Source organism: Musa acuminata, chromosome BXJ1-5, assembly GCF_036884655.1.
Source record: "Musa acuminata AAA Group cultivar baxijiao chromosome BXJ1-5, Cavendish_Baxijiao_AAA, whole genome shotgun sequence".
NCBI lineage: Eukaryota > Viridiplantae > Streptophyta > Magnoliopsida > Zingiberales > Musaceae > Musa > Musa acuminata.
In genome coordinates this window covers 37,902,620-37,927,114 of record NC_088331.1, presented here as the reverse complement: position 1 = coordinate 37,927,114, position 24,495 = coordinate 37,902,620, and the positions used below count along the sequence as shown (strand labels likewise).

General features: G+C 38.8%; 5 protein-coding genes and 1 non-coding gene across 7 annotated transcripts; 3 read left to right on the top strand and 3 right to left on the bottom strand.

The window, feature by feature from the left end:
• Nucleotides 1-509: 509 nt before the first annotated feature.
• Nucleotides 510-4,700, bottom strand: LOC135674182 (probable protein phosphatase 2C 41). Its single transcript, XM_065183750.1, has 6 exons — nt 4,499-4,700; nt 4,220-4,385; nt 3,076-3,315; nt 2,707-2,983; nt 1,105-1,259; nt 510-1,021 (listed from the first exon to the last, which is right to left on the bottom strand). The coding sequence occupies exons 2-6, from the start codon at nt 4,256-4,258 to the stop codon at nt 881-883; spliced, it is 852 nt and encodes a 283-aa protein (XP_065039822.1). The 5' UTR covers nt 4,259-4,385; nt 4,499-4,700; the 3' UTR covers nt 510-880.
• A 7,952-nt stretch (nt 4,701-12,652) lies between these two features.
• Nucleotides 12,653-13,902, top strand: LOC135675073 (transcription factor MYB93-like). The gene is made up of 3 exons (XM_065185340.1): nt 12,653-12,853; nt 12,947-13,076; nt 13,175-13,902. Exons 1-3 carry the CDS (start codon nt 12,718-12,720, stop codon nt 13,788-13,790), a joined length of 882 nt encoding a protein of 293 aa, XP_065041412.1. The 5' UTR covers nt 12,653-12,717; the 3' UTR covers nt 13,791-13,902.
• Nucleotides 13,903-15,747: 1,845 nt separating this feature from the next.
• Nucleotides 15,748-15,820, top strand: TRNAR-ACG (transfer RNA arginine (anticodon ACG)). The gene has a single exon. It is a non-coding gene; the product is annotated as a tRNA-Arg (tRNA).
• Nucleotides 15,821-16,261: 441 nt separating this feature from the next.
• On the bottom strand, nt 16,262-19,364 carry LOC135581925 (uncharacterized). 2 transcript variants are annotated; one of them, XM_065183748.1, is made up of 3 exons: nt 19,011-19,364; nt 18,185-18,936; nt 16,262-17,164 (listed from the first exon to the last, which is right to left on the bottom strand). In XM_065183748.1, exons 1-3 carry the CDS (start codon nt 19,305-19,307, stop codon nt 16,648-16,650), a joined length of 1,566 nt encoding a protein of 521 aa, XP_065039820.1. In that variant the 5' UTR covers nt 19,308-19,364; the 3' UTR covers nt 16,262-16,647. The 2 variants fall into 2 exon arrangements, with proteins under 2 accessions (XP_065039820.1, XP_065039821.1); XM_065183749.1 differs by lacking the exon at nt 16,262-17,164 and adding an exon at nt 17,197-17,790.
• Nucleotides 19,365-19,547: 183 nt separating this feature from the next.
• On the top strand, nt 19,548-20,762 carry LOC135673946 (succinate dehydrogenase [ubiquinone] iron-sulfur subunit 3, mitochondrial-like). Its single transcript, XM_065183340.1, has 5 exons — nt 19,548-19,559; nt 19,625-19,941; nt 19,998-20,237; nt 20,322-20,531; nt 20,603-20,762. Exons 1-5 carry the CDS (start codon nt 19,548-19,550, stop codon nt 20,760-20,762), a joined length of 939 nt encoding a protein of 312 aa, XP_065039412.1.
• A 2,565-nt stretch (nt 20,763-23,327) lies between these two features.
• Nucleotides 23,328-24,246, bottom strand: LOC135674181 (PLAT domain-containing protein 3-like). Its single transcript, XM_065183747.1, has 2 exons — nt 24,081-24,246; nt 23,328-23,995 (listed from the first exon to the last, which is right to left on the bottom strand). Exons 1-2 carry the CDS (start codon nt 24,183-24,185, stop codon nt 23,486-23,488), a joined length of 615 nt encoding a protein of 204 aa, XP_065039819.1. The 5' UTR covers nt 24,186-24,246; the 3' UTR covers nt 23,328-23,485.
• Nucleotides 24,247-24,495: the final 249 nt, after the last annotated feature.

Sequence of the window (24,495 nt, the reverse complement as noted above, 5' to 3'; positions counted from 1 at the left end):
TCTACCTGCTTCATGATATAACCACCTTATTCTAGAAAATATGCATAAAGTTAATGCAAGGCATTGCTGTTTGTTGAGCAGTATAACAGCTTGTTGTAGAAAGTAAGCAGTTTACACCAATTTTCCATTGATTACTTCAAAACATATTAACTTCTATGAAAAATTTATATGGTTGGAGATCATAGTGTTTCTTTCTTGATAGATGTATTTAAGAGGATTCTCAAGCAGTGTGGATAACTGGACAAGAACAGGATTGATCCACAATTCTGGAAATCCCAGGGATAATGCAAAAACATCTAACATAATACGGCCTTTTTATCAATATTTTTTGGTTATAATTGCATTCTTAAGTTCTATGATAAGGCTTTTCAAGGTCTGCAAGATCCTGCAGATTTTTTATCACTTGCAGAAAAATATTGAGGCATAGGAAGACAAATTATAGTTCATGACAATATATTTTCCTGCCAATTTGGCAGCAAAGGTGCAAACAGCACCACCAGAAAATAAAATGAGAAAAGTCCACCAGTTGAATATATTTGCAAGCATGATATCAATATCTATATGATTGAATACCAAGAGAACATATAACCTTCACATCACCATATGAAAAAAAAGAAAGATGTTCACCAGAGGACACCTGTAGGGCATGCTGGATTTATACAGAAAAGAAACAAACAAAAATTAACTTACAAAATGACAAAGCAATTACAACAGATGTCACGAGGGTATAGAACTTCACTTGTGCATGAGTGAGTTGTTCAATGCAGCTTCAAGGAACAAATCATGGTTTGCACGGAGGTTTATGCCATAGTCGTATAAGCATATTTAACATAAGGAAAATATTGATGATCATCTATCTCATGAGATGTCTGATCGAACCCTATCCCTTGAATCGAACAACAATGCATGATATGTCATCTTTACTATCTCTGTTGAAGGCTTCCAGTGTCAGCTGTTTAGCTGCTGCTAATGGATTCTTGATTTTTCTCGCAAGATTGACAGCTTCCTCATTGCTCATAACCTGGTAAAAATATACAATAATTCAAATTTCTCATGTGTTAAACTTAAATGATTAGAAGATGCATGGACTATGATAAACAACACCTTCCAAAGGCCATCACTTGCAAGAATGAGCAGCTCTGTTTCGGAGCTTGTATCTTCAACTTGTATATCAGGATCTGAACTTAGAAGTGTTTTGAGGTTCTTGTCTCCAAAAGCCCGTGAAACAGCTAGTTGACCGTTAACTCTTGCGACATCTCCTAGAAACCCATTAGTACTAAGCTCATTAAAAAGAAAGCTTTCAGGTTTATTAAACATGTTCCATAGAATTAAAGAGCATATATATATGTAGAGAAGTCAATGGGAAATTGCATTAAAGAATCATCTGCTCAGCATTTTAGTCTAAGGGAAGATGACAAGCTTTTGAAATTTGTCAGCAAGACACCTGGCATGCTTCTCTGATGCATACAAGCAAGAATATACAGGTGTTTTAGAGATACATTGAAAGACTCATTAATATGTTTTCATTGTACAACAAGTACAGTGAGATATAAGCAAAATGGTCAGTGTTTCTTCTGGAAAGTAGTTTGGGATACCACTATAAAGTATTCATTGGTAAGTATACTCATGCTATCTTCATATCTGACCCTCTAGATCCATCTATTCCACACGAATCTGGAATCAAATCAAGTGCATTATCAAACTTCATATACGAATCAATTGTATGAATGTATCAACTCACTCCTTTTATTCAGTTAGTGTGAGAGTATTGGCAGTTCAAATTGTTTGTTTCACTTAAAAAAGTTCAAATTGCTTGTTATGTGGGTTGACCTCAACTATCCTTTAAAAACTGACAAATTATCTTTAGTTGTTAATGCCAATTACATATGTAACGAGATAATGTGCTTCACATGGGTTCAATTAGAGTTTAATGTAAAGGAAGAAAGGGATCTAAGACTATTTAAAGACCATGATGTGGTGCAAATTTCTTTTCCATTAAGGGTTTAGGTTGACATATGCGTTCAATATTTTTTACAAAAAGAAAGGTAAAAGAAAAAAACACGCATTCAAAGAGAAGCTCCATGGAAAGTGCATTTGTAGATCAGCAGTCCAGCTAGTCCCTGCAGGTGTAGCTGGTTTACTTATTTGAGTCCTAATATGAAGGCTTCCAATTATTGGGTTATTGGACTCTATATACAAAGACAGAAGATTGTTTTCTTTTAATGTACTTGCTGGTATAACTATGTATAGTTTTCTTGCTGAAAATAAGAAAACTATGAAGTTTGAGAATACTTGAGTAGGTGCAAAGGTAAAATGACTGATTCTGGAGACAATTGGAAATCATAAGGCAATACCTATTTTAGGGGTAATTTGAGTTCTGAAGGATGTACCATGTCCTAGTAGCATCAGTTAATTGATATAAACTTCTTAAAGAGGACTACGAGTTCCGGTGAAACAACACACACATGAGAACAGTGAAGTAGAGAGGATTGAAAAAGGATAAAGCAGGATAAACTGGAAACGACTGGCAGGCTGCTGGTAAAAACATTAATAAAGGAGGAAAAATTAAGCTCGGACAGAGACAGTGCTACTCTAGATTTTCTCTTTTTGCAAGAAAAAGGAGGGTATTGACTGACAGGCTACTTAAACTTTACAATTCATTAAATATAACTGAAACAAGTCCTTGATGCAATACGTCTGACTAACCTGGCATGTTAGAAACAAAGCCACCCCTCGTTTCAATTCTTTCACGTTCAGAATCTGGTTCATGATCTGTTGACATTTGTATAATCTCTCCAGATTTTGCAAGAACAGCTCTTGAGTCGCCAATATTAGCTATCCACAATTTGGTGCCGTTGACTAGGACTGCCGTAACAGCAGTGGATCCACCTCGCCCCAAATCACGACTCTGAGAAAGTATCTCATTATCAGTCTTTTCATAGGCCCTTCTGATGGCAATATCAGGATGTGTCCAAAACTCTTCCTGTTAAGAAATAACACATTTAACATTATTCCATGAGCATCTCAACATCCAAGAATTTTTTACTCCATCCATACAAAAAAGCTGAGTATTACCTCATTTATAATATTGGCAAACAAATGCTTCTCCAAGTATGCCGGGACACTATCGCCTAAATGGCCGTCAAATACAGCAAATAGACCAAGTTCCTGACCTCTGATATGGATGAATTTGGCTACATGATAATCCTCGATAGGATGAGCTGCTGCTCCTTTTAGTAGGCTAAACCCATAACTAACTCTAATGCGACCTTGCGAGTTTCTACCTTTACCGACAGTTAATGAGGGACCTGCAAGCTGCATAGCAAGATCAGTGTCATCAGGTAAATTCATGAGACAATCCTCCGACTATTTGTCATTCAAGAAATTGTTATTAAGAATAACTGCATTAACATTCGAACTGGCACACCAAATTGAGTTTCTTAATGAATACGATAAGTAGATGTTTAACTTTCTCAAAATGAATATAGCAAAGTAATTCAAGACCATAAATAAACAGGAAAGCAGAAGGGAAAACATTTTTGGTACTTGGCTCTAGAATCTATCTGAGTAGCTATCCCAAATCGAGACATGAGATGGTTGATCAAAATTACAATTAGTTAACCAGAAGTAACATACATAACACAGCTAGTAGGCCCTTGAGACATCAATTTTAACTAGTAAATTCTGGCACGGTTGGGTTCATATACACTATGATCATCCTTCATACTTATTCTGAGTCGAATAGTCCCTCCTAGAAATAATCAAATGAAAATTCAAGATCTAGCTTTTGAATTACACTCCTCCCTGAAGAATCCATGATTAGATAAAATTGAATGAGAAGTATTGCAATGGAGTAAGAAGGCAAAAGCAGGTAAATTTCTCCCCTCCATTCAACCACGACAATCTGTGCAACCAAAGCTTCGAACAACTACTCTGTAAGTAGAAGAGGATTTCGAACAACTGCTCCATAAGTAGAAGAGGATTTTCTCGTTATCCACTTAAAGATCAGTGAAACCATTTGCTCGAACGAAAAAAGAAGAGAAACCAAAGCCAAGAACTAAATAATAGGAAGAGCAGCAAACGAACAATATCAACAGAAGAAGGTCAAAAACTGTCAGATGCCCAATCAGAATAAACTTACTCAATGCGTTCAAAGCAGCAAAAGAATGATTACGTGGATAAATGAGAGAAGGCAGGCTCAGATGTGAGAATATCTTACCCATGAACAGCAGGATCTTAAAAAGCGCATCTTATCCATCAAATTCCGCACAGCTCGATGGCGACTCTTAATTTCTCAACACAAACCGAAATCGCAGAACCTCAACTTTTCCACGAATCCGACGCCAAGTCGGAAAGTTCCTCACTAAATTCCCAATCTCCGCTACCTTCGACGCCAAGATACGATTTTTAACGAAGCTCGATGCTCAAAATCTTGACTTTAGACCCAGAGGATCAAGTCGCACCAAAAAAAACTTCTTCGGAAAGAAAGCTGGCTTACCGAATCGATCGACTCATCTGTTCCAGCAGCGAAACACCAAGGAAGGGGGGGAGAGATCCGAGGAGGAGCAACGAGGCAGTGGTTGTTTCCGCTGAAGAAGTCGGAAGTCTGGGGGATTGCGAGTGGGAAACAAGGCGAGGTGGGCGCGTCTCCTTGGAAGAGTCCGCGTAGTCGAGGGAGTCGTCAGCATCGGGCCGAGAAAGTAAAGCCGATCAATAAATTAAGGAAAGTGAATGAATCAGCACGCAAAAGCTTGGCCACAACACCAACGCGAGGCTGAATTCGTCTCCCGTGGACTTCACCGTCCCTTTCAAGAACAGATTAATTTAGACCAATATTTATATTTATATTTATAATTAGTAAAAAAATTAATACATCATCATCGATCAACACTCGATGCATAGATTTCGATTCGTAACTATTGGACACATCACGTCAGCTTTCGAAGGTTATCAATGATAAATGTTTATTTAAAGAAAACTTGACTGATACTGTTCATTGATCTAAAGAGGTGAGAAAACTCGACTTTTTTGAGCTGATGATCAATTAAAAATAATATATCCAAGAATAAAGTCCTAAAAAAATCTGGGAATTGGATAAATTCCATTTCCAAAATTGACTCTCTCTCCCTTGAATCATATTTGATCCATGCAGAGCAAAATTGAACTGAGGTAGCTACTTTGCCTGAAGGGAGCATTAAGACTTGTTGCAGTTGTTTCATAGAAACAAAAAGGATGAATGTTGATGGATTCAATTCACCTCTGTTTGTAGTACTCGAACCAGAGAGAAGACCAGCAGTTTCAAGGAAGACAAATTTGGTATTGCTTTGGGTTGGAGATCAAAACCAGGCTAAGAAAAATTGGAGGACAGACATCTCAAAGAAGAAGACTTGCTGTTGGAGTTCATATTGGGGAGGAAGACTTTGACTTCAGAACTTATTGATGTTGAAGTGAGCAATCATGTCACTGTGATTGATGGGATATGTGGAAGAGTTATGCCGGAAAAAAGAAGAGTTATGGTTTAGACAGCTTACAAAGAACATTAAAACTAATATTCTGATTAAAGACCAAAAATGTCATTAATGGCTAGAATATAATATGACCAATATTTTAGGTAATAAAATTTATATTTGATAAGTAATCATTTAAGAAAATGATTATATATTTTCAAATCTAATTAAAAAAAATTTCTCATCTCTTTCGGTTAATAATTCTGTAACATTTCGATCAACTCTTTTAAGTTTTATGCATTTAAGCAATCTCAAAGTTAGTCTCATTCTTATCATTACTAAACATATGTAACAAAAGTCTTAATTATCTTGTAGTCAGTCTTCTCAGCCTTAGGAAACACATTGTCTCCTTTGACCAGGAAGTCATCCAAGGAAATAGATTTCAAACTGACTTGGTCAATGAGATACCACCACCACCAGATAGATATATTTTCAGATATCAGCATGACAAATTTTTAATTTGGCAACTTATGTTTTCTTGAGACATCACTTAGAGCTCTTGTTATTATAATCCTATTGTCCTTTATGTTTTTTCTTTTGTTATTTTCCCTTCTTTTTTTTTTATGTATGTAACTTGGTTGAGAACATAAATAATAACCATGGTAAATAGAAAGTTGTAAGTTTTTATACAGTGTTGATTAATATTTATGCAATGTCATTCTCTTTGGCTAAATTTTACTTATATGTCTGGTTTCATTTGACTCTGCATTTTTCATTGTTCTTGAAAGTATTGCAGTATATGCTGATGAGATTGTCATCCCTTCACTCCAAAAAAAATGGAACTCAATTAATAAAAATATGCAACTCCTGCAGTATGGGATTAACAAATATTCTATCAACAATCTCAGTGTGTAGTACTTAACTGCTGAAGACAACCATGGTTTCTCCAAACAAAGAATGGCTCCCTTTGCAGAATGACATATTGTTCTTTTCAACTCTGTCTGTAGCAAGTCAATCTTTGGTGGTGTGAGCCCAGCAATGCATTTGATTCCTTTCCACCTCTGATCATTGTCACCCTCAATCAGTAGTTCAACTTCTCATGGCAGTACACCATGCTTCAACTTTGATGCTCCATTCTTTGTCTCTTGAAGTGATTCTGGCAAACTTCTTTCCTTGCTTTATATCATTGAGCTTTTGATAACACTTGAGATTTAAGTTGGATTACCAATTCCCTCAAAAGTTTAAACCGATAGGAAAGGACCCAACTTGTTCATAAACTCTAACAAAAATCACATCTTCTTAAATTGTTTTTACTGAATAATATGTCTGTCTAACATGTTAACCTTGTTCTGTCCTTCATGAACAAATTACTTTGCCTACCCTGACATCCCAATATGAGGCATGACTTCCAATTTATTTATTCTTCGATCCACTGTTCTGGATCAGTGCTGTACTATAAACCTTATGAGGTGAAAGGTCATTACCTGAAAGCAGCATTTAAGGTTGCAGGTTAATTGAATGGGTCTCACTTAATCCAAATTTACTCCACCAGATTTCTATATATTTGGCTGATCAAAGAAAATAGGAATAAACCAAGTTAATATAGTTAAATTCAGCCAATAACCATGAGTTTGAGTCAGATGTGAAGACAGTTTCCTTTGCACTTCAAGAAGGAAAGTTTAGATGAAGCCCATGCAAACAGGCCATTAAGATGGATCAATATGTCTGTGATCAACCCCCATCATGTTTATCAACCCCGTCTTTTTGCTCTGCTAGTTCATTTATGCAAATGGCAATAGAAGTTAGATCAATTTGAAGAACTAATTTCTCAGCAGTGGATATATATAGTATTATGCTTCATGCCTGTTGTCATCAGAATGGATATTTAGTCATTTCTATTCCAAAACTGAAAACCTTGAGATATACATACTGATTTCTGATTTTTTTATCCATATGATGCCATGGAATGTTTGCTCTTTTTTGTTCTTTCTGATTACAATCAAAATCTGGCCAGGCTCATCACAACACTACCAAGTGAACTGCCACAGCTGCAATTATTCAGCAAGCAACCACATTCCCTTATAGTTCATGCGGTGCAATATAGGCCAAAAGGCCTGTGCCACTTATCTGAATGGTCACATCATCTCATTTATCCAATTACTGAATCCTTCATAACATTGGATAAGAGCTGCACACTGCAAAAAGAACAAAAAAAAAAAAAAAGGAACAAGAAGAAGAAGAAGAAATCATGCATACATCAGAGCATGGAGTTTCAGGTTTAGATAGGTACTTCTCTGTACCTTCATCAGACCATGGTAGAATAACAACCCATATGTAATTGTATTAAGATTACTATATGCATAAGTTCCCTTCTCTTATGGAATATGGATCCTAAGAGAGGTATGCATTAACAAAGTCAAAGCTCTTAATTGAACAATAATTATGTATGACAAGCGACAACTCATTGATGGATATCAATTAGTTAACATAGGCCAAGCAAATTAAAGATCAATGTCTGGTGAGGAGGGCACAGGTAGAGCAGCATATTAAAGAGTTGAGATCAGAATAAATGTCTAATAGGATTGAACCTGAGACCAACTTGGAAATGATATTTATGTCATAGTACATTTCTGTCAGCATGCTTTCCACTCTTTTTATCTTCCTCTCTAGGCATGTCCATCTCTATCTGAAGTAAACAAAACTTTATTGATGGTGTTTTAGCCACTTCAACAATTTTCAGCTTCCATTATATTGCAATTTTAAGAAGAGTGTTATATTTTTTGTAGATTGTTAACAGTAGCATGACAGAAAACCATCATCTTAATGGTTTTCATTAAATGGCCAGATCATATATTTTCTGTATAAATTCAAAATTAGAAGTATTTTAATACATATATATGAGATATTAATCGATAATTTAAACCTCACAGATCAGCTGTGCTCTTCTTTATTAAAGATGGGACAAACCTCACAGATCAGCTGTGCTCTTCTTTTATCATTTTCAGACATCAGTCAAAGTGTCATTGTTTCAATAAGGTCATAAGCAATGGTAGTTGGGTCTAAAAATAGTGCTACTTTCTGCTCCTGAACAAAACCAAGAGATTAGGTAGCTTGAAATCTTGAACACTGCACAAGTATCTAAAGACAAGCAGTGCAGCTGTCCAAAAGATAGGAATTCCCACTGAGTTGGGCATAACAGTTGGGAAAATAGAGCAAGTGGAGAGTTGTTTATCCACAAATTTTGTATGGTTTTACAAGTCATAGATTTGTCTTCCTTCCCAAGAATCACATTATATTCATATTATCTTTTATATAATAAGCTGGATTCATTATTGAGAATTATGGATTTAGATCATTCAGAGGCTTGCTGCATTCTTTGTTTCTCCCATCTCGTTGAGTTCTTAGTGGACAGAAATGTTCAGAAGAGATATTAAGAGATTAATCAAAACTGAAACATTTCTTCCTATCTAAATAAACTCCATTAGTTTGGCTTCTCATTTGGTACTTTTTATTTTATAGCCTGATTATTATAATACTATTGCCACACTGTTAATAATGTTCATATCACCCATTCTCATGTCATGGCCAGTGACACAATTTTAGTCATAACCACTAGCTTCGAAGTTTCAGAATGCTACTTTGACTGAAATCAAAAAGATGTGATGAAAATTGGATTAGATTTGCAGGGGGATATCATACTTGGTTGATGCTACACAAGTTCTTAGATTACAAAGTTGTGTTCACTGTTTCTCTTCCTTTAACAGTGCATGTCCAGCCACCACTTCTGATTCCAACTTGTACTTAGCTACCCCATCACATAGAAAATTGGCATGACAGTATCTATCTGTCAACTCATGTTTCTGGTCAGATTTTAAATATAAGTTGAAATCTCTTCTGTCAGAACGGCTCATGATCCATATACAACGAGTCTCTTTGTGGTCTCTGCCATTTACTATTTTCTTGCACATTAGTCCTTCATCCTGTGCTGTCTTCATGTTAAGTTCATGGAAGGAAAAGTACTTCAATTAAAATTTTGTAACATTTCCTTCCAATATATCACGAACTTTCATTGCATAATTCTCCTTATAAAACTTAGTCTTCTCTTTGTTATTTCTTGTCTTCTCTCTATCAGAAGCTACAGTTGTATGAGATATAACTTGTCTGCCAGTCAGCACGAGTTGTGTTCACAGACGGAGAGACAGGTTCTGAAATCCAAGTCTCCAAGTAACCAGTAGTTCAGTTCAGGTTAATTAGGAAACACTATTGGTCATGTCATTAAATGGGTGACAGACACAATGAAGGGTGGTCCATCAGACAAGGAACCTTTCTTCAGGAAGCTACACTTCCATGAAACCTGACACATTAGCTCCGTTGAAGGTAAGCGGACAAGTTTTTCTCCTATTAACTTGTTCTTGAAACCAAATGATGCAAGTTGAGGAGAAGAAAAGAAGCATGCAAAAGGAAAGGAAAGGAGAGAGAGAGAGAGAGAGAGAGAGGAAATATGACAAGAAGATAACCCATTTCCCTTGTCCTCTTGCTTGGACTCTTTGCAACAGTGATGGCACCACCATTTTAGTTGATCTTCCAAGGTTTCTCTACCCAAACAAGCTGTGGTGGAAACTTATCGTCAGATGAATGTAGGGAGACAAAATACAGAGAGAGGAGAGTGAGTTGTAGTTTATGTACGATTAAGAGGTTGAGTAACTCATCATGAGGTGTTGATGGCTGCTGTGGCATTAGCTTGTGAAGCTGGGAAAAGTGTGTCAGCAATGAGCAATGTCATGAAAGGGGGAGGAGGTGGTGGGGATTTTGGGTGTTGGCTACACCAACTCCATTTGCTCACCATGGATCATTGTCAATAAGAGAGTGACTTCCACTGTCCACCTCATTTGGATACTTGGAATATAATATATACAGCTACAAATACTTCCATTTCCTTTGTGGAGCTTCACTTGAAGTTCTACTTACAACATATACATTCAAAACCAGTTCAACTTCAATGTGCACATCACACTAAGTAGTCCTACAGTAATATAATGATTTCAATTTTTTTTTATCTAATATTTTTTTAATGCCTATAACATCAATTAACCGCTTACCAAAAGAGCGAAGAATTGTCTACATTATTTGATAATTTTTTGATGTACTAGATTCATTTATTAGAGATCGAAGACTCAAAAACCTTATCATACAAAACATTAGTCTATTAGTGTTCTCGAGCCATTTAATAAAAGTTGACAATTTGAAATCGATCATTTTTCGAATGATATGTTAGACTCATTTATCAAAATTTAAAAATTTTAATATTTTAAAATTTTGATACATAGAATATTGGTTTGGTCGTAACAGATCAAACTCATTTATTAATTATCGGAGTTTAAAATCTCATCTGATAAATCACTTGTATGATATTAATGTAATAATGATACACTAGATATTCTTAGATTGAAGTTCAAAATCTCATCGATAAATTTTAAGATGCTAACCACTCTAGCTATCGAGTGAAACCTAGCAACATCTTCATATTGAATTTCATCTCTCTATTTTTTTTTTTTACTTATATTTTGTATAAAAAATAATACATACTAAGAATCAGAAATTGGTTCTGAAACCAGTTCCTTGTAATTCCATTAGACTGCAAGATGGTCAATAGATATTGCAAGAAAATATTTGCAGTATAACAACAATGCCCATGTACTTACTATAAAGAACATGACTTATTATACTGCTGCAAGTGTTACCTGTCCTTTGACTTCTATACCCAGTTAGAACAGTAGGTTAGGGTAGATCAGTTTGGTGAGTTCCCAGTGCATGAACTACTGTGTCAATGCACATCTGCTACTACAATCAATTAAATTATTTTATTTGTCAGGTTAATATTTAGATAATTAATTTATAAGATATTCCAAGAAATGCATTCACTTCTATAATAATATTCCAAGAAATGAATAAGAAACTAATGACAAGCGAAATAAAAAAAGGGTTTAATGTAAACAAAACTGTAGTACTAACAAAGGACATTAAGGATGGAAGGTGACAAGAAGTCATTTGCTTTCTCTTATGTTGCGTGCATGGAGAAGATTTGCTTTCTGTTATTTAGATAATTAATTTATAAGATATTCCAAGAAATGCATTCACTTCTATAATAATATTCCAAGAAATGCATAAGATTATATTGCGTGCATGGAGAAGATTTTCTTTCTATTATTTAGATAATTAATTTATAAGATATTCCAAGAAATGCATTCACTTCTATAATAATATTTCCAGAAATGCATAAGAAACTAATGACAAGCGAAACAAAAAGAGGGTTTAATGTAAACAAAACTATAGTACTAACAAAGGACATTAAGGAAGGGGGAGGGTGGAAGGTGACACGAAATCATTTGCTTTCTGTTATGTTGCGTGCATGGAGAAGATTTGTGACCTCACACTGAGATAGGTTTAGTATTCATGCAAGTATCCTGTGTTGCTCACTTTAAAGACCAAAGCCTTGATGTACAATGATGCATTTGATCTCTCTCATAATTCATGGCAGAATATCCATATTGCCTATGGTTGTGTGTACATCTCACATCATTCTTACTCTTATTGTTCATCTTTTAGGTATTGTGGTGAATGGTGGCTTCCCTAGTATTTAGGCTCTTGAATCAATCAAAAAGAAAATGAGAAATAATAGATAAATACAGATCATTGCTATGAACATTACTTGGATACATCTTATTGCTATCTCTGTGGCTTAGGTTATTAGTTCTAGTCATGAAAATAATTTCTCTCATTTCAAAGGTCAAATCACAAGCATTAATCTTCAAGTCCCATATCGATGAGACCATCAATCGTGTAGGCCCTCATCTCCATCAAATTATTTATGTATGGTATTGGCATGCAAGTTCTATACATACACTTCCTAGAAAGGTCAGGAAATGTCCTTTGAAAAATATCCATCCAATTTTCTCTTTTAATATCAAGCATTTCTTGATTTGGTCAAATCAAAATTTTTTGTTATTACTATTTTTATGAGACAAGCAGATAATTAAGATTAAGCAGATAATCAACTTTTCTGACTAAGATCCCCTCTTTTATTAAGATATCTGTAGTGCATCTAATGCCAGTGACAGTGCTCCAAAGGTCACATTGTCATGGGAAACAGAGCCAAAGAAGTGTATAAATAAGCAAGCTATCTGTTGATGGCAAAGTGGAGGAACCACCCAAGGGAGCAGTCACAGTCCCCACTGCCCAACCCTGCTTCCTTCTTTCTCCTCGGATTCCGATGGGGAGATCTCCCTGCCATGATGAGATTAATGGCCTTAAGAAGGGCCCTTGGACTCCTGAGGAAGACCAGATACTGGTCGAGTACATCCAGACCCATGGCCATGGCAGCTGGAGAGCTCTTCCAAAACTTGCTGGTTCCTCTCTCTCTCTGTCTCTCTCTCTCTCACATATCACTCATACATACAGTACAGAGTTGAAGTTTGGTGCTCTTTGATCTCTTGTTGTAGGGCTGAACAGATGTGGCAAGAGCTGTAGGCTGAGATGGACTAACTACTTGAGGCCAGACATCAAGAGAGGCAAGTTCTCCCAAGAGGAAGAGCGAACCATTCTCAACCTGCACTCCATCATGGGCAACAAGTACTTCTATACCTGTTCTTGATCTCCTGCAGGCACTTGCTACGATCAATCTGAACTTGATCTGAATGTAGCAAATTAACCTTCTGATCTCCACCCAGGTGGTCTGCGATCGCGACGCACCTCCCCGGGCGAACGGACAACGAAATCAAGAACTTCTGGAACACCCACCTGAAGAAGAAGCTCATCCAGATGGGGTTTGATCCCATGACTCACCGCCCCAGGACCGACTTCTTCGCCGCCCTCCCCCAGCTCATCGCCCTCGCCAATCTCATCGACGGCCGCCCGTGGGACGACCACACCGCGCGGCTGCTGGCGCAGGCGGAGGCGACGGAGGCTGCAGCGAAGTTACAGTGCTTTCAGCACCTGCTGCAGTCTGCAAGCGCCATGCCAAATATCTCCTCAGCTGACTTGGCGAACATGAGCCTCCCTTCGATCCCTTCTCCTACTCCTCCTCAGTGTCTGACCAATGACCATGACCAGATGAACCAGCTGCCATCCATCTTCTTTGAGCCATCCGTCAGCAATGAGACAGGCCAGTGTTCCACCATGACCGGGTTCAGCCAGGGAAAGGACAGCAGTCTCCCTCCTCTCGCTGATGTCTCCGTTGCTAACCAGGGGGATGCTTGTAGCATTTCGAGCTGCAATGGCGATGAGACTCCTTACATCTGGCCCGAGTTCTTCCTCGATGACCAGTTCATGACAGGATTTGCCTAGACCTTTTGAGTGGATATATACCTTCTTGCATGATTCTATCACACTTGTAAATGTGCACATGTAGTCTCAGTCTTTGTTTGTGTATACTTCACTGGAAACTTTTGCTTCTTTCGCTCATTTCTCCATGGATGCATGGTTCCATCTTTTTCTGCGTTGCTGCTACTGGAACACCATCATCCATAAAACTATAAGATGACATATCTATTTCAAGGTTTTAATATATATACATATATATATTTATATATCTATTAGTAAAATGACATCTAACCGAATCAATCTTGGTGTATAACTGGATGGCATTTCCATAGGTCAAAGGTGACATGTCAAAGAAATGGTAAGGAAACAATCGAGGACATCAAAGACATTGCATTGCAATATTAATTATTGCAGTCAAGCAACAGTAGAAAATTTAATCGCATTTCACTTCTTTTGAGGCAGAATAATTCTATAATACTTGCAAGATGAAAAGAATGATCCAAGTTTTCTTACTAGCAGGTGGAATCGATGCCTTTTCCTACAAGGGATTGACAACTAGGACTCACCACGATTGACTCCCATCTACAAGTAAGGTTTCGGATGAAAGCCCTAACTGGGCTTCCTGTGAAAAGCTGTCACTAACTTATGTGGACTAGGGTTGTCAAGGATATTAGTGTACACTAACAATAGATATAGTGGACTACCTAATCACTGCCCATATGTTGGAGACCACAGCAAGTCTCCTATGTCACTTGCAAGAAAATGAATCATAAGACCATACGACACCTATGAGAAGCAGCCAAACTTGACAAAGTTGGTCACTGTAAGAAGGACTCATGGCCAGCAGCAGCATAATGGCACCATCAGAAAGTGACATTCTCATCTTTTATACAAAATATTAACATCATGTCAGTTTTGGCATTGTCCAATCCAATCACAGTTCGAGTGTCGATGGGATTACCAATCAATGGTAGTAGGGCATGAAGGATCCCAACATTTTCCCAGTCACATAGATCATTCACATACAAGTATACCGATAGAATTTTGGTGTCCAAATGAACTATGTGCTATGTTTCTTATATTTGCTTCTCTAAATTATGTTCTACATTTTGGTTCCCCACAATGTCATCTTATGTTTCCTTCAAATTCTTCTGGGGATAACAATTACATAAGTAGATAAACCTCCAACCTAAGTTCGATTGGGTCACTAACAATACATCTTCTTGTCTTGGGTAGCTTTGGAAGAATCTTGACTTCATGCTACAGGGTTTTAGGTAGAGAAATGATCATAGAGAGCAGGCCATCTGACTGCTTACTAGTTCATGTTGACTAAGATAAGGCAGGAAAGGATGCAGTTGTCACAAGGATGTGGGGTCTCAAAAGACTAATCTCCAAAATAAACCATCATCTACCAAGCTGGTGTAACTATTAGTCAACAAACAACTCTTAATCATTTCTGAGCAGATTAGTGACTCAATTGACAATTTAGGTTCCTACTTTCATTCATGGCAGACTTCCTTCTAAGTTGCTAAATAAATGCCAAAACTACAATCGTTCGCGTACTAAATTCAAAACATCAAAAGATCTTCATTCCGTGGATTTCTAAGTGGATGTTTTAAATCCCTACACACTTTAGATTCATCGACGATCACATGTTGTCAAAAAATATCTCACAGCATAAGCTGATAACATATGGCTCGTTGTAATTGGAAATTCTAAACATTGTGGAAGATTAATGTTTTCTTCGATTGAAGTGGCATTGAAATCATGGTCACAAAATCTTTAATATGATAAGAGAAACCCACGAATGCTTCAATACTAATTTGGAGACTTTGATAAGATTAACAAAACATTATCGTCTTGATTCCAAGTGAAGTATTTTTAGCGTGTTGGCAAATACACACGCATTTTCTCCATATTTGTCCTATTTAACTAAGAAATTTTATATACGTAATATTTCTATAAATCTTAATTCGCCAATGACTCCATGGCCCAATGGATAAGGCGCTGGTCTACGGAACCAGAGATTCTGGGTTCGATTCCCAGTGGAGTCGTTTCTCGCATCATTTTTGTTCTCCTTTTTTTTTTTTTTTACTTTGTTCTTCTCCTCTTACAACCACTTGAGACACAGCTTTTCCCACAATTTTGTCTTTCCATTACCAGTATTTGATTTGTCATTATTAAAATTATCTATGTTGGATGTGTTGATACAATATATTTGCTCTTTGTCATTCACAACAGCTTTATCATCTTCCCATTATCTTTATTGGATTTTTGAGATTTCATGGTGTTTGAACATAGTTTTTCTTTTCAGATATTACCAAGCATTTTCAAATAAAAAGGTAATACAAGAATCTCACATGTACGGGCTAATTGCAATTTCAAATGCCATAAAGGAATTGAGAGATTGAGTAGTCTCTGTCTCTCAGAGAACAAAAGACATGTCAATGTACATCAATCTAATTGGAATGAGGAAAATGTATGCCATGAATGTGTATGTGAATTCCCAACTATAATTGCAAATTAAGCTTGCAAATCACATCAAGGTTCCAGGTTTCGAAAGCTTTTCATATGAACAAGATACAGTAACTAGATTTTATTTTCTTTTTCTTCTTTTGTAGATCACCTTCTCCTAATATAACCACAAAACTTTGCAAATGACTTTTAACTTACAAGACATCCACATTGTTTCTTACAAGAATCGTGGAATGAAAATGACCAGCCAATTTCCTCCAGATGGCTAACTTGTCAGGATATGAGGTCCTTGAAGAGTACATTTTGATCCCAGAAGAAATATGGATGGAGCACCATTTTGTGTGGTTATTTCTTTTACTGAAACCAGTGTATGATATGATACAACTGACTAAATTTAGATGCTCCTTTAATTTGATGTCTCCACTTTATGTGAGAGAAGTGTCCTCTCATCATTGTCATCGATCTCAAAATCTTCATTTCCATAAACAATATCAATCTCACTTCTCGGGTTCCCATTCAATTCCATCTCAGAAACTTGAATTCCTGAAGACTCTGGCAACACTTCACCAACATTATCCATCTCTATCTGCTGCAGTTCTGATGCTATCAATGAATCCATCCGTGCCCTCTCTCTGTCTCTTGGATAGGTACAATACAAGAAGGAATAGATGAAGCAACAGAGTGACATGGGAAATGCTATTGCAGTGTAGAGTGCCTTGGCTAGAGATGCAGCATTTTCTCTGTCTGTTTCAACACTGCTACTTTCATTTGGTCCATAAGAAATTGGCTTATATCCATAAACATGCTCAGCTAAAATGCCAACAACAGGAGGAGCAAACGATGATAGCACCGACTCAAAAGATCTGTCCAATGCATATATGCTTGTTCTTGATTTCTCAGCTACAATCTCTGCAAATATAGGGCTGCATGGAATATGAAGCAAAAAAATCAAACAATAAATAAAAGAGAACAATTAACTGTAATGAGGAAGTTTGTTTCCATTTAATGCCATCATGTGAAATAGTAGTATTCAATAAGAAGTTTATCGATGTGGAATCTTAATTGCCAATACATCATAATTCATTCAGTGTGATTCCTACTTAGTAACGGCAACTGATTTTGATGAAAATAGCAACAATTAGCATCTTGAACATTGAGGATGGTTCTTGTTCTTGGTTTCTCAGAACAATCTCTGAAAATATAGGGCTGCATGGAAAAATAAAGCAAAAACATCAAACAATAAACTGTCATGAGGAAGTTTATCTCAATTTAGTGCCATCATGGGAAATAATAGTATTCAATAAGAAGTTTGTCGATGTGGAATTTTTTGTTTTCTTTTTGTTTTTTGTAAAAGGGTAAGAATGGTATTGATTCAATATGCAATCTCATTTGCCAATATATCATAATTAATTCAGTGTGATTCCTTGCTAGTAATGGAAACAAAATCTTAATGAAAAATTGTAGATAGCAAAAATTAACATCTTCAACATTGAGAAACACGGTGGTTTCTGTTCTTGATTTCTCAAGCACAATCCCTGCAAATATAGGGCTGCATGGAAAGTAAAGCAGAAACATCAAACAATACCTACAAGAAAACAATTAACTGTAATGAGGAAGTTTATTTCCATTTAATGCCATCATGGGAAATATTAGTATTCAATGAGTAGTATCAATGTTGAATCTTAATTGCCAATATATCATAATTCGCTCAGTATGATTCCTTGCTAGTAATGGAAGCAAGATTTTAATGAAGCTAGTAACAATAAACATCTTCAACATTGAGAAGCACAGAATAGTTTGAATCTTATGTGTAGGCATCTTGCTTTAGATCATACTGATAGAATATTAGAAGGCCACAGATTAGTAGGATAAAGACCTTATCGTTAATACAAGCATCAAAGAGGCAGTTCCATAGATAACAAGGAATCAGAGTGTTGACATACTTGTTTGTAGCCGGAGCATTCCAGGAGATGCTTAAACCCATGATGAACAAGACAATGCCATGTGCAAGTCCCATGGAGGGATCATCTGGTAAGACCAGCATCAACAATGCTGCAAGTGGGATTGCAGAGCCAGAACTTATCTGAGACAAAATGATCCTTCCAGTATCAGGGAAACGTTTGGCAAGGAAATCACCCATCTTTCCTCCCAACAGTCCTCCGAGAGAGCTTGCAACGATGAACATACTCATTAGGATCCCAGTTCCTTTGTGAGAGAAACCGATGAGCTCCAGCCACATCGGCGCAAAGGATAACGCAGACCATGGAAATGAACCAGTGACGCCCTGAGCCACAATTATCTGAAACGAGGGGATTCTCAAGACAGCCTTTGCTTCATCAAGCATAAACTTCGCCTCTTCCCATGCGGACTTCCGCGGAACAAGCTCGTTGGTCGATCTGGCATCATCGGAGAAATGAGGATCCACCGCAAAGAGTCGGATGAGTACTCCGACCACCACGCTAATCATACCAACCACATGGAAAGCAACTCTCCAACCGGCAATTCCCATGAATGTAGTGGAAGCTAATAGTAGGGAGAAGAAGCCACCAATGATGGAACCAAAGTTGCCAGTCAATTGTAGCCATCCGAAAGCTGTGCCTCGCGTGCTATCGTCGGTGGAGTCGGCAACAAGGGACTGGATAGCAGGTGTCACCAAGGCTAGTCCGACTCCATTCAGAGCTCTTGAGATTGCTACCTGAACAATAGAAACACGCTGCAGCCGCTAATAGATGAAATAGAGATCAAGATCAAATCTTTAGGCGGGGTTACCTGGAGGAAGGTGTTGGAGAGGGCGACGAGGAAGGTCGCCGCGGCCCAGAGGAAGGCACCGAGGGCGATGACGTGGGTGCGGTTGTGGCGGGTGGCTAGGTAGGCGGCGAGGGGGTAGCAGGCGGACTGGACGATGGAGCGGAAGAGGGTGAGGGAACCGAGCCCCGTGGGCGAGGCGTGGAGGGCTGCCCCCACCTCATGGTAGACCGCAGGGAGGAGCGCCTCGTCGGCGCGCTCCATGATTGCCGCCAGGTTCACCAGCACCAGCGTCCGCCGCTCCGCCACCGCCGGCCCCATATCTCCTCCGCCGTGGGATCGGATCTTGCAGCGAAGGAATAAAGGAATTAGGGACCTGTTTAGTGGAATCATTCTCATTCCTCGTTAATTCGATAGCAGTTATCGGATTCTATTTTGGATCCGCTAAAAGTTCGTTGACCCTCGGGTTGACTTATTGTGGTCACTAACACAGAAGAAGAAGACAGATCAAAGGCTGGGCGGCAACCATCCGATTTCGTGTGTTTTCTCTCCACCTGTCCGATGGCCATGCACGTGCCGCACTGCCTGCGTTCGGCGCCACCATGCCGACTTCTACGCGCGCATAATAAACGTGACAGAACACTCGTCTTTCTCGGTGGTGGGAAAGAAGGGATGTTGAGGAGGAGGAGGGTGTTGATGAACTGGTTCAAGCATGGGGAGCGAGCAAGGCGGCGAGCTTCGTGAGGGGAGTAGAGGAGTCGCCGCTGCAGGTCGTCCACAAAAACTTCCCCACGTTGAGAGGCGACCCAAAGGCCAGAGAGCACTTCGAGCTCGCCGCCCAGCTTCCGGAGAAGCCGACGAAGGAGTTCAAGATCTACAGATGGAACCCCGACGAACCCCGCCGCAAGCCCTTCCTCCAATCCTTCTTCGTCGACCTGCGCACCTGCGGCCCCATGGTGAGTAAGAGCAGAACCGGATCTTCGACATGGACGGGATGTAACATCTGCCGCGGGTATTGGACGTGCTTCAGCAGATCAAAGCGGAGCAAGATCCCAGCCTGAGGTACCGGAGGTCGTGCAGGGAAGGCATCTGCGGCTCCTGCTCCATGAACATCGACGGCAACAACACCGTGGCTTGTCTGAAGCCCGTCGACGCCGACACCTCGACAGCCACGATGATCACCCCTCTCCCCCACATGTTCGTCATCAAGGACCTCGTCGTCGACCTCACCAACTTCTACCAGCAGCACAAGTGCGGCCACCCGATCCTTCTGCAGAGGATGATGAAGACGATACACTTGTCCTTAATACTCCATCTGAAACATGGTCTTCACAGGCTGATCGAGCCATGGCTGAAGACCAAGAAGCCACCGGAGAAGGGAAGAGAGTACCTGCAGTCGCCGAGGGAGCGGAAGAAGCTCGACGGGCTCTACGAGTGCATTCTTTGCGCATGCTGCAGCACGGCATGTCCTGCCTACTGGTGGAATCAGGAAGCTTTCTTGGGACCGGCTGCTCTACTCCATGCCTTCCGCTGGGTCTCGGACAGGTAACCCATCAAGCTCTTCTTCGTCCCTTGAGAGACACTGTGATTACAAGCTCTGTTACTCGTCTGTGAAGCCGTGATGAGTTCACGAAGGAGAGAATACGAGGTCTGACGGAGGACGAGGACAAATTATACAGATGCAGGACCATCAAGAACTGCACAGCTGCTTGCCCGAAGAGCTTAGATCCTGCAAAAGCCATTTCTGCCATGAGGACCATTCATCAACTTCACTAGGATCAACAACTGTCAGTACCTTCGAGAAATTTGGCTTCTACTGTCATTTAAATCTGTTTATCTCCTATTACATCATATAGTCTTGCTTCTTAGTGTTTCTGATGGGTACTTTGAGATTGAAATCTGCTTTGGAGAAATGTGGTCTTCCAACAAGGTTTGAGAATCACATAAGACCTGCTTTTTGGCGGCACTGCAAATGCTTAAGATCTTAATCGCTTGCACTCGGTGTTTGCAGATCTCCATTCAAAGAACTCCGCAGAGACGGAAATGATCCAAGAAAAGGAATACAAGGCCTAAATACTGGAGGTGAAAATAACACTGTTTGGATTCCTTCGTAAAATGGAGGCAGGACCAAAGTTCTTGTACTGTTTATGTTCTTTAGTAGATGCAGAAGGACTTGGGAGTGTTACTTGACTACGTAACATCTAGATATTGAAGTAGCACAAACAACCTTACGGTACAAGAAAAACATAGCTGGTGGATGGGATGATCTGGAGGATGAACTATTCGCGAGTCGTTGCAACAGCATCCTTTCTAAAGTTTATTTCTTTCATGGTTGCAGAGGAGACCAAGATAGAACATTCACCAGAACATAAACATCTAAGTATTCCAAGTGTTCTTCCGAAACAAGAGAGGAGAGACAGTGAGGTTGAGGTGCTTCAGATGTTTCATGGGTGTCAATGCTCGAAAGATGTAAATGGATTTGGCTAGGGATAATCCAGTTGGAAAAACAGTAGAACACAGAATTGCTTTCGTGCAGTGGTTTTTTAGACATAGATGCAGCTTTAGTGTTCACTCAGCACAACAGAGCTCATTGTTAGTAGAGCTTTTCAAATGGCCTATAACTTCAATGACCACATCAAAAGCATTCATTTTGTCCTCCTCGTTACAAAGTTCAATCAACCAAATCAAAGTAGGTAAGTCGTAATGACTCAATTACATAGTCAATTAATTGACCATATGGATCAATCTTTGTCATTGAACTTTATACAAATCAATAGACTTAGTTAAATTTACATCTTTTTAATTTTTATTTATAGTTTAGTAGCAAAACATTTTTAGCTCTCCCTCTATTTTTTTCCTCACATTTATTTATCTCTTCTAACCTTAACATGTGTTCATATTAATTATTAACATGTTCACATCATTGTTGATAATTCTACTGATTTTATCTTTTGATTGGAGTTAGACATAATTATTCAGAAATATTTTTTTTATTTTTTATGTACAATTATATCCAATTCAATATTTTCATCCGTCATAAGTTCTTTTATATATTTATGGTTTTCATAAAATATTTTTTTATTATTAATATAAATTATTTTCTTTATTCTAATCACAATATACAGTGTCTTTTGGTCTCTTTAGTAACATATATCATCATAAATGAATAATAACAACAATAATAAAATCATAGAGTCCAAATTGTTTTGGGTCAATTATGTTGACCTGAACAAGTCATTGAGTTATAAAAAATTATATCCTTAGTTAATTTAAAAATGTTTTAACTCTTTATTACAGTTTTTAGGAACATCTTTTTATGTCTCCCTTTACGTAAATAATATTAATCATTATATATATATATACATACATATACATATATATATACATATATATATACATATATATACACATATATATACACATATATATACACATATATATACATATATATACACATATATATACATATATATATATATACATATATATATACATATATATATACATATATATATATATATATACATATATATATACATATATATATATATATACATATATATATATATACATATATATATATATATATAGACACACACAAACGATTCCTTCTCATTTTATCATCCTTCGAAACTACACTCCTAGTTATTTATAAAAAGATTCCTGTCTTCTTACTAACTCTAAACAATTCTATTTCAGTAATACTAACTATATATATATATATATATATATATCAATCAGAGTACTGTCACTCATCCAATCTACCTTTTGAACCCAGAGATATAAATTATTAACATATATTAAGGACACATATACTAACCCTTAATCACCCAACAACTGTGTCCATAAATCATCGTTGGCCCAAACTTATTCCTCCCACTCGATAAAAGTTGGAAGCATGGGACAAATGCTTGGACAAGAAAGCCACCACCACTTCTGACGAAGCCCTACCCATAACCAGTGTGAATGATTGTGTGCATGGAAGAGTCAAAAGGCACCGTCCACATCAACAGAGTGTCTAGCTCAGTAAATTGCAACGTGGCAGCAATATTCATGTCATGGAATGGCTTCCCTGCCAAACCCATTTCATGATAAGCACTTACTTCCCTGATTGTTGATGAAACAGCCCATTGCCCTTTCTATAATGACATGGAGACTCCTCATGTCACTATTATTTGTTGTTCATATCCTCATGCAATTAAAATTGGAGAACTGTCACCGATATCTTATAAATATCACCACAATCCATTACTAGAAAAACAAAATCATATAGATTTTAGGTGAGAAATTGTTATAAGACAATACAGAATAGATGGTATATATTTTATGAAAACAAACCGATGGCGCCATGTAAATAGCGGTCCGTTTTATTCTCGAAACCGAAAGGCAGGGAAAAAACACCCGATACGATACAACAAAACAGTCGTTACGGTCACGGAAATAACAGCTTATAATAGACAAAAGCCTCGACAAGTGGAAGAGGAATAGAGCAGGGTGGCTCACTCCACGTGCGCCACGTGACTTCCGCGTATGACCTTGTTGTCTCCGCCCTCGCTCTGGCCGCCAACGTCGTCGGGGTTGGGGCAGTAGTTGCGGGTGGCGTAGAGGCGGTAGGGGCTGGCGTCGCGGGCGAGCCACTGCTCGACGGTGAACTGCTGCTGGCTGCAGCCCATGTGGGGGCCGGTGGTGGTGACCTCGACGTAGTTGCAGTACCAGCCGTGGTGGGGGCCGGAGCCGTCGGAGGTGAGGTTCATCCAGCACGGCGGCCAGGAGGTTATGCAGGGCCCGCGGCCGCTGAAGATGTCGAGGTTGCCGCGCTCGTAGTAGTCGTAGTTGGCGCCCATGAGGCCGCCCCAGCTCTCCAGGTCCTCGATCAACACCCCGACGCCGTCCGCCCCCGCCAACGCCAGGCTGATCACCGAGTCCGTCCCCGCCTTCCAGATCGACCCCGTCCGTATGTAGATAGTGTACACGCACTTGTACTCGTCGTCCTTCCCGGCAACCGCCACCTGTTCGACGAAATAACAAAGACAAATATGAGCCACCAACAACAACAAGATCTAGGATGGATAGCGTGGTGCATCAAAGGCATACCTTGACCAGGGAAGGTCTGGTGGCGTGGGAGATGGTGGCCAAACAGGAGAAGAGGAGGAGGAGGAGGATGGTCATCAAGACATTGTTGACTCCGCCGTTGGCCATGTTTGCCTTCGCTTTCTCGCGCTATGGGGGGGTGGACGAGGAGATTGGTTTATATGCTTACCTACCCTTGCAAATGCACTGCATCAAACAGGTCGTGGGCAAAAGGGAAAGGATATTCTCGGGAGATGAGGATTCTGGGTGTGATATGCCGTGGGTGCTAGATAAGCTAAAGATGTGGAGGGTGAGGGAAAGCAGAGTTTCTCTTCAGGACCATAGTGTGCCTGTTTAATTAATCCTAACCTAATTAGTTATATAGGTAAATTTAGTTCATATATTTTTTTTACATGAACACAGCTCAAACAATATAAAA

What these genes read in the sequence shown, in the direction of transcription:
- LOC135581925 (XM_065183748.1), bottom strand. Translation starts at nt 19,307, where the DNA reads ATGGGGCCGGCGGTGGCGGAGCGGCGGACGCTGGTGCTGGTGAACCTG. An exon ending in TCTCCAACACCTTCCTCCAG is followed by an intron (nt 18,937 to 19,010) that starts GTAACCCCGCCT and finishes TCTATTGTTCAG; the next exon opens with GTAGCAATCTCAAGAGCTCT. An exon ending in AATGCTCCGGCTACAAACAA is followed by an intron (nt 17,165 to 18,184) that starts GTATGTCAACAC and finishes TATTCCATGCAG; the next exon opens with CCCTATATTTGCAGAGATTG.
- LOC135674182 (XM_065183750.1), bottom strand. Translation starts at nt 4,258, where the DNA reads ATGGATAAGATGCGCTTTTTAAGATCCTGCTGTTCATGG. An exon ending in TAAGATCCTGCTGTTCATGG is followed by an intron (nt 3,316 to 4,219) that starts GTAAGATATTCT and finishes CTTGCTATGCAG; the next exon opens with CTTGCAGGTCCCTCATTAAC. An exon ending in TTGCCAATATTATAAATGAG is followed by an intron (nt 2,984 to 3,075) that starts GTAATACTCAGC and finishes ATTTCTTAACAG; the next exon opens with GAAGAGTTTTGGACACATCC.
- LOC135674181 (XM_065183747.1), bottom strand. Translation starts at nt 24,185, where the DNA reads ATGGCCAACGGCGGAGTCAACAATGTCTTGATGACCATCCTCCTCCTC. An exon ending in CCAGACCTTCCCTGGTCAAG is followed by an intron (nt 23,996 to 24,080) that starts GTATGCCTTTGA and finishes TTCGTCGAACAG; the next exon opens with GTGGCGGTTGCCGGGAAGGA.
- LOC135675073 (XM_065185340.1), top strand. Translation starts at nt 12,718, where the DNA reads ATGGGGAGATCTCCCTGCCATGATGAGATTAATGGCCTTAAGAAGGGC. An exon ending in AGCTCTTCCAAAACTTGCTG is followed by an intron (nt 12,854 to 12,946) that starts GTTCCTCTCTCT and finishes CTCTTGTTGTAG; the next exon opens with GGCTGAACAGATGTGGCAAG. An exon ending in CACTCCATCATGGGCAACAA is followed by an intron (nt 13,077 to 13,174) that starts GTACTTCTATAC and finishes ATCTCCACCCAG; the next exon opens with GTGGTCTGCGATCGCGACGC.
- LOC135673946 (XM_065183340.1), top strand. An exon ending in CTGCGCACCTGCGGCCCCAT is followed by an intron (nt 19,942 to 19,997) that starts GGTGAGTAAGAG and finishes ACATCTGCCGCG; the next exon opens with GGTATTGGACGTGCTTCAGC. An exon ending in AACTTCTACCAGCAGCACAA is followed by an intron (nt 20,238 to 20,321) that starts GTGCGGCCACCC and finishes TGGTCTTCACAG; the next exon opens with GCTGATCGAGCCATGGCTGA.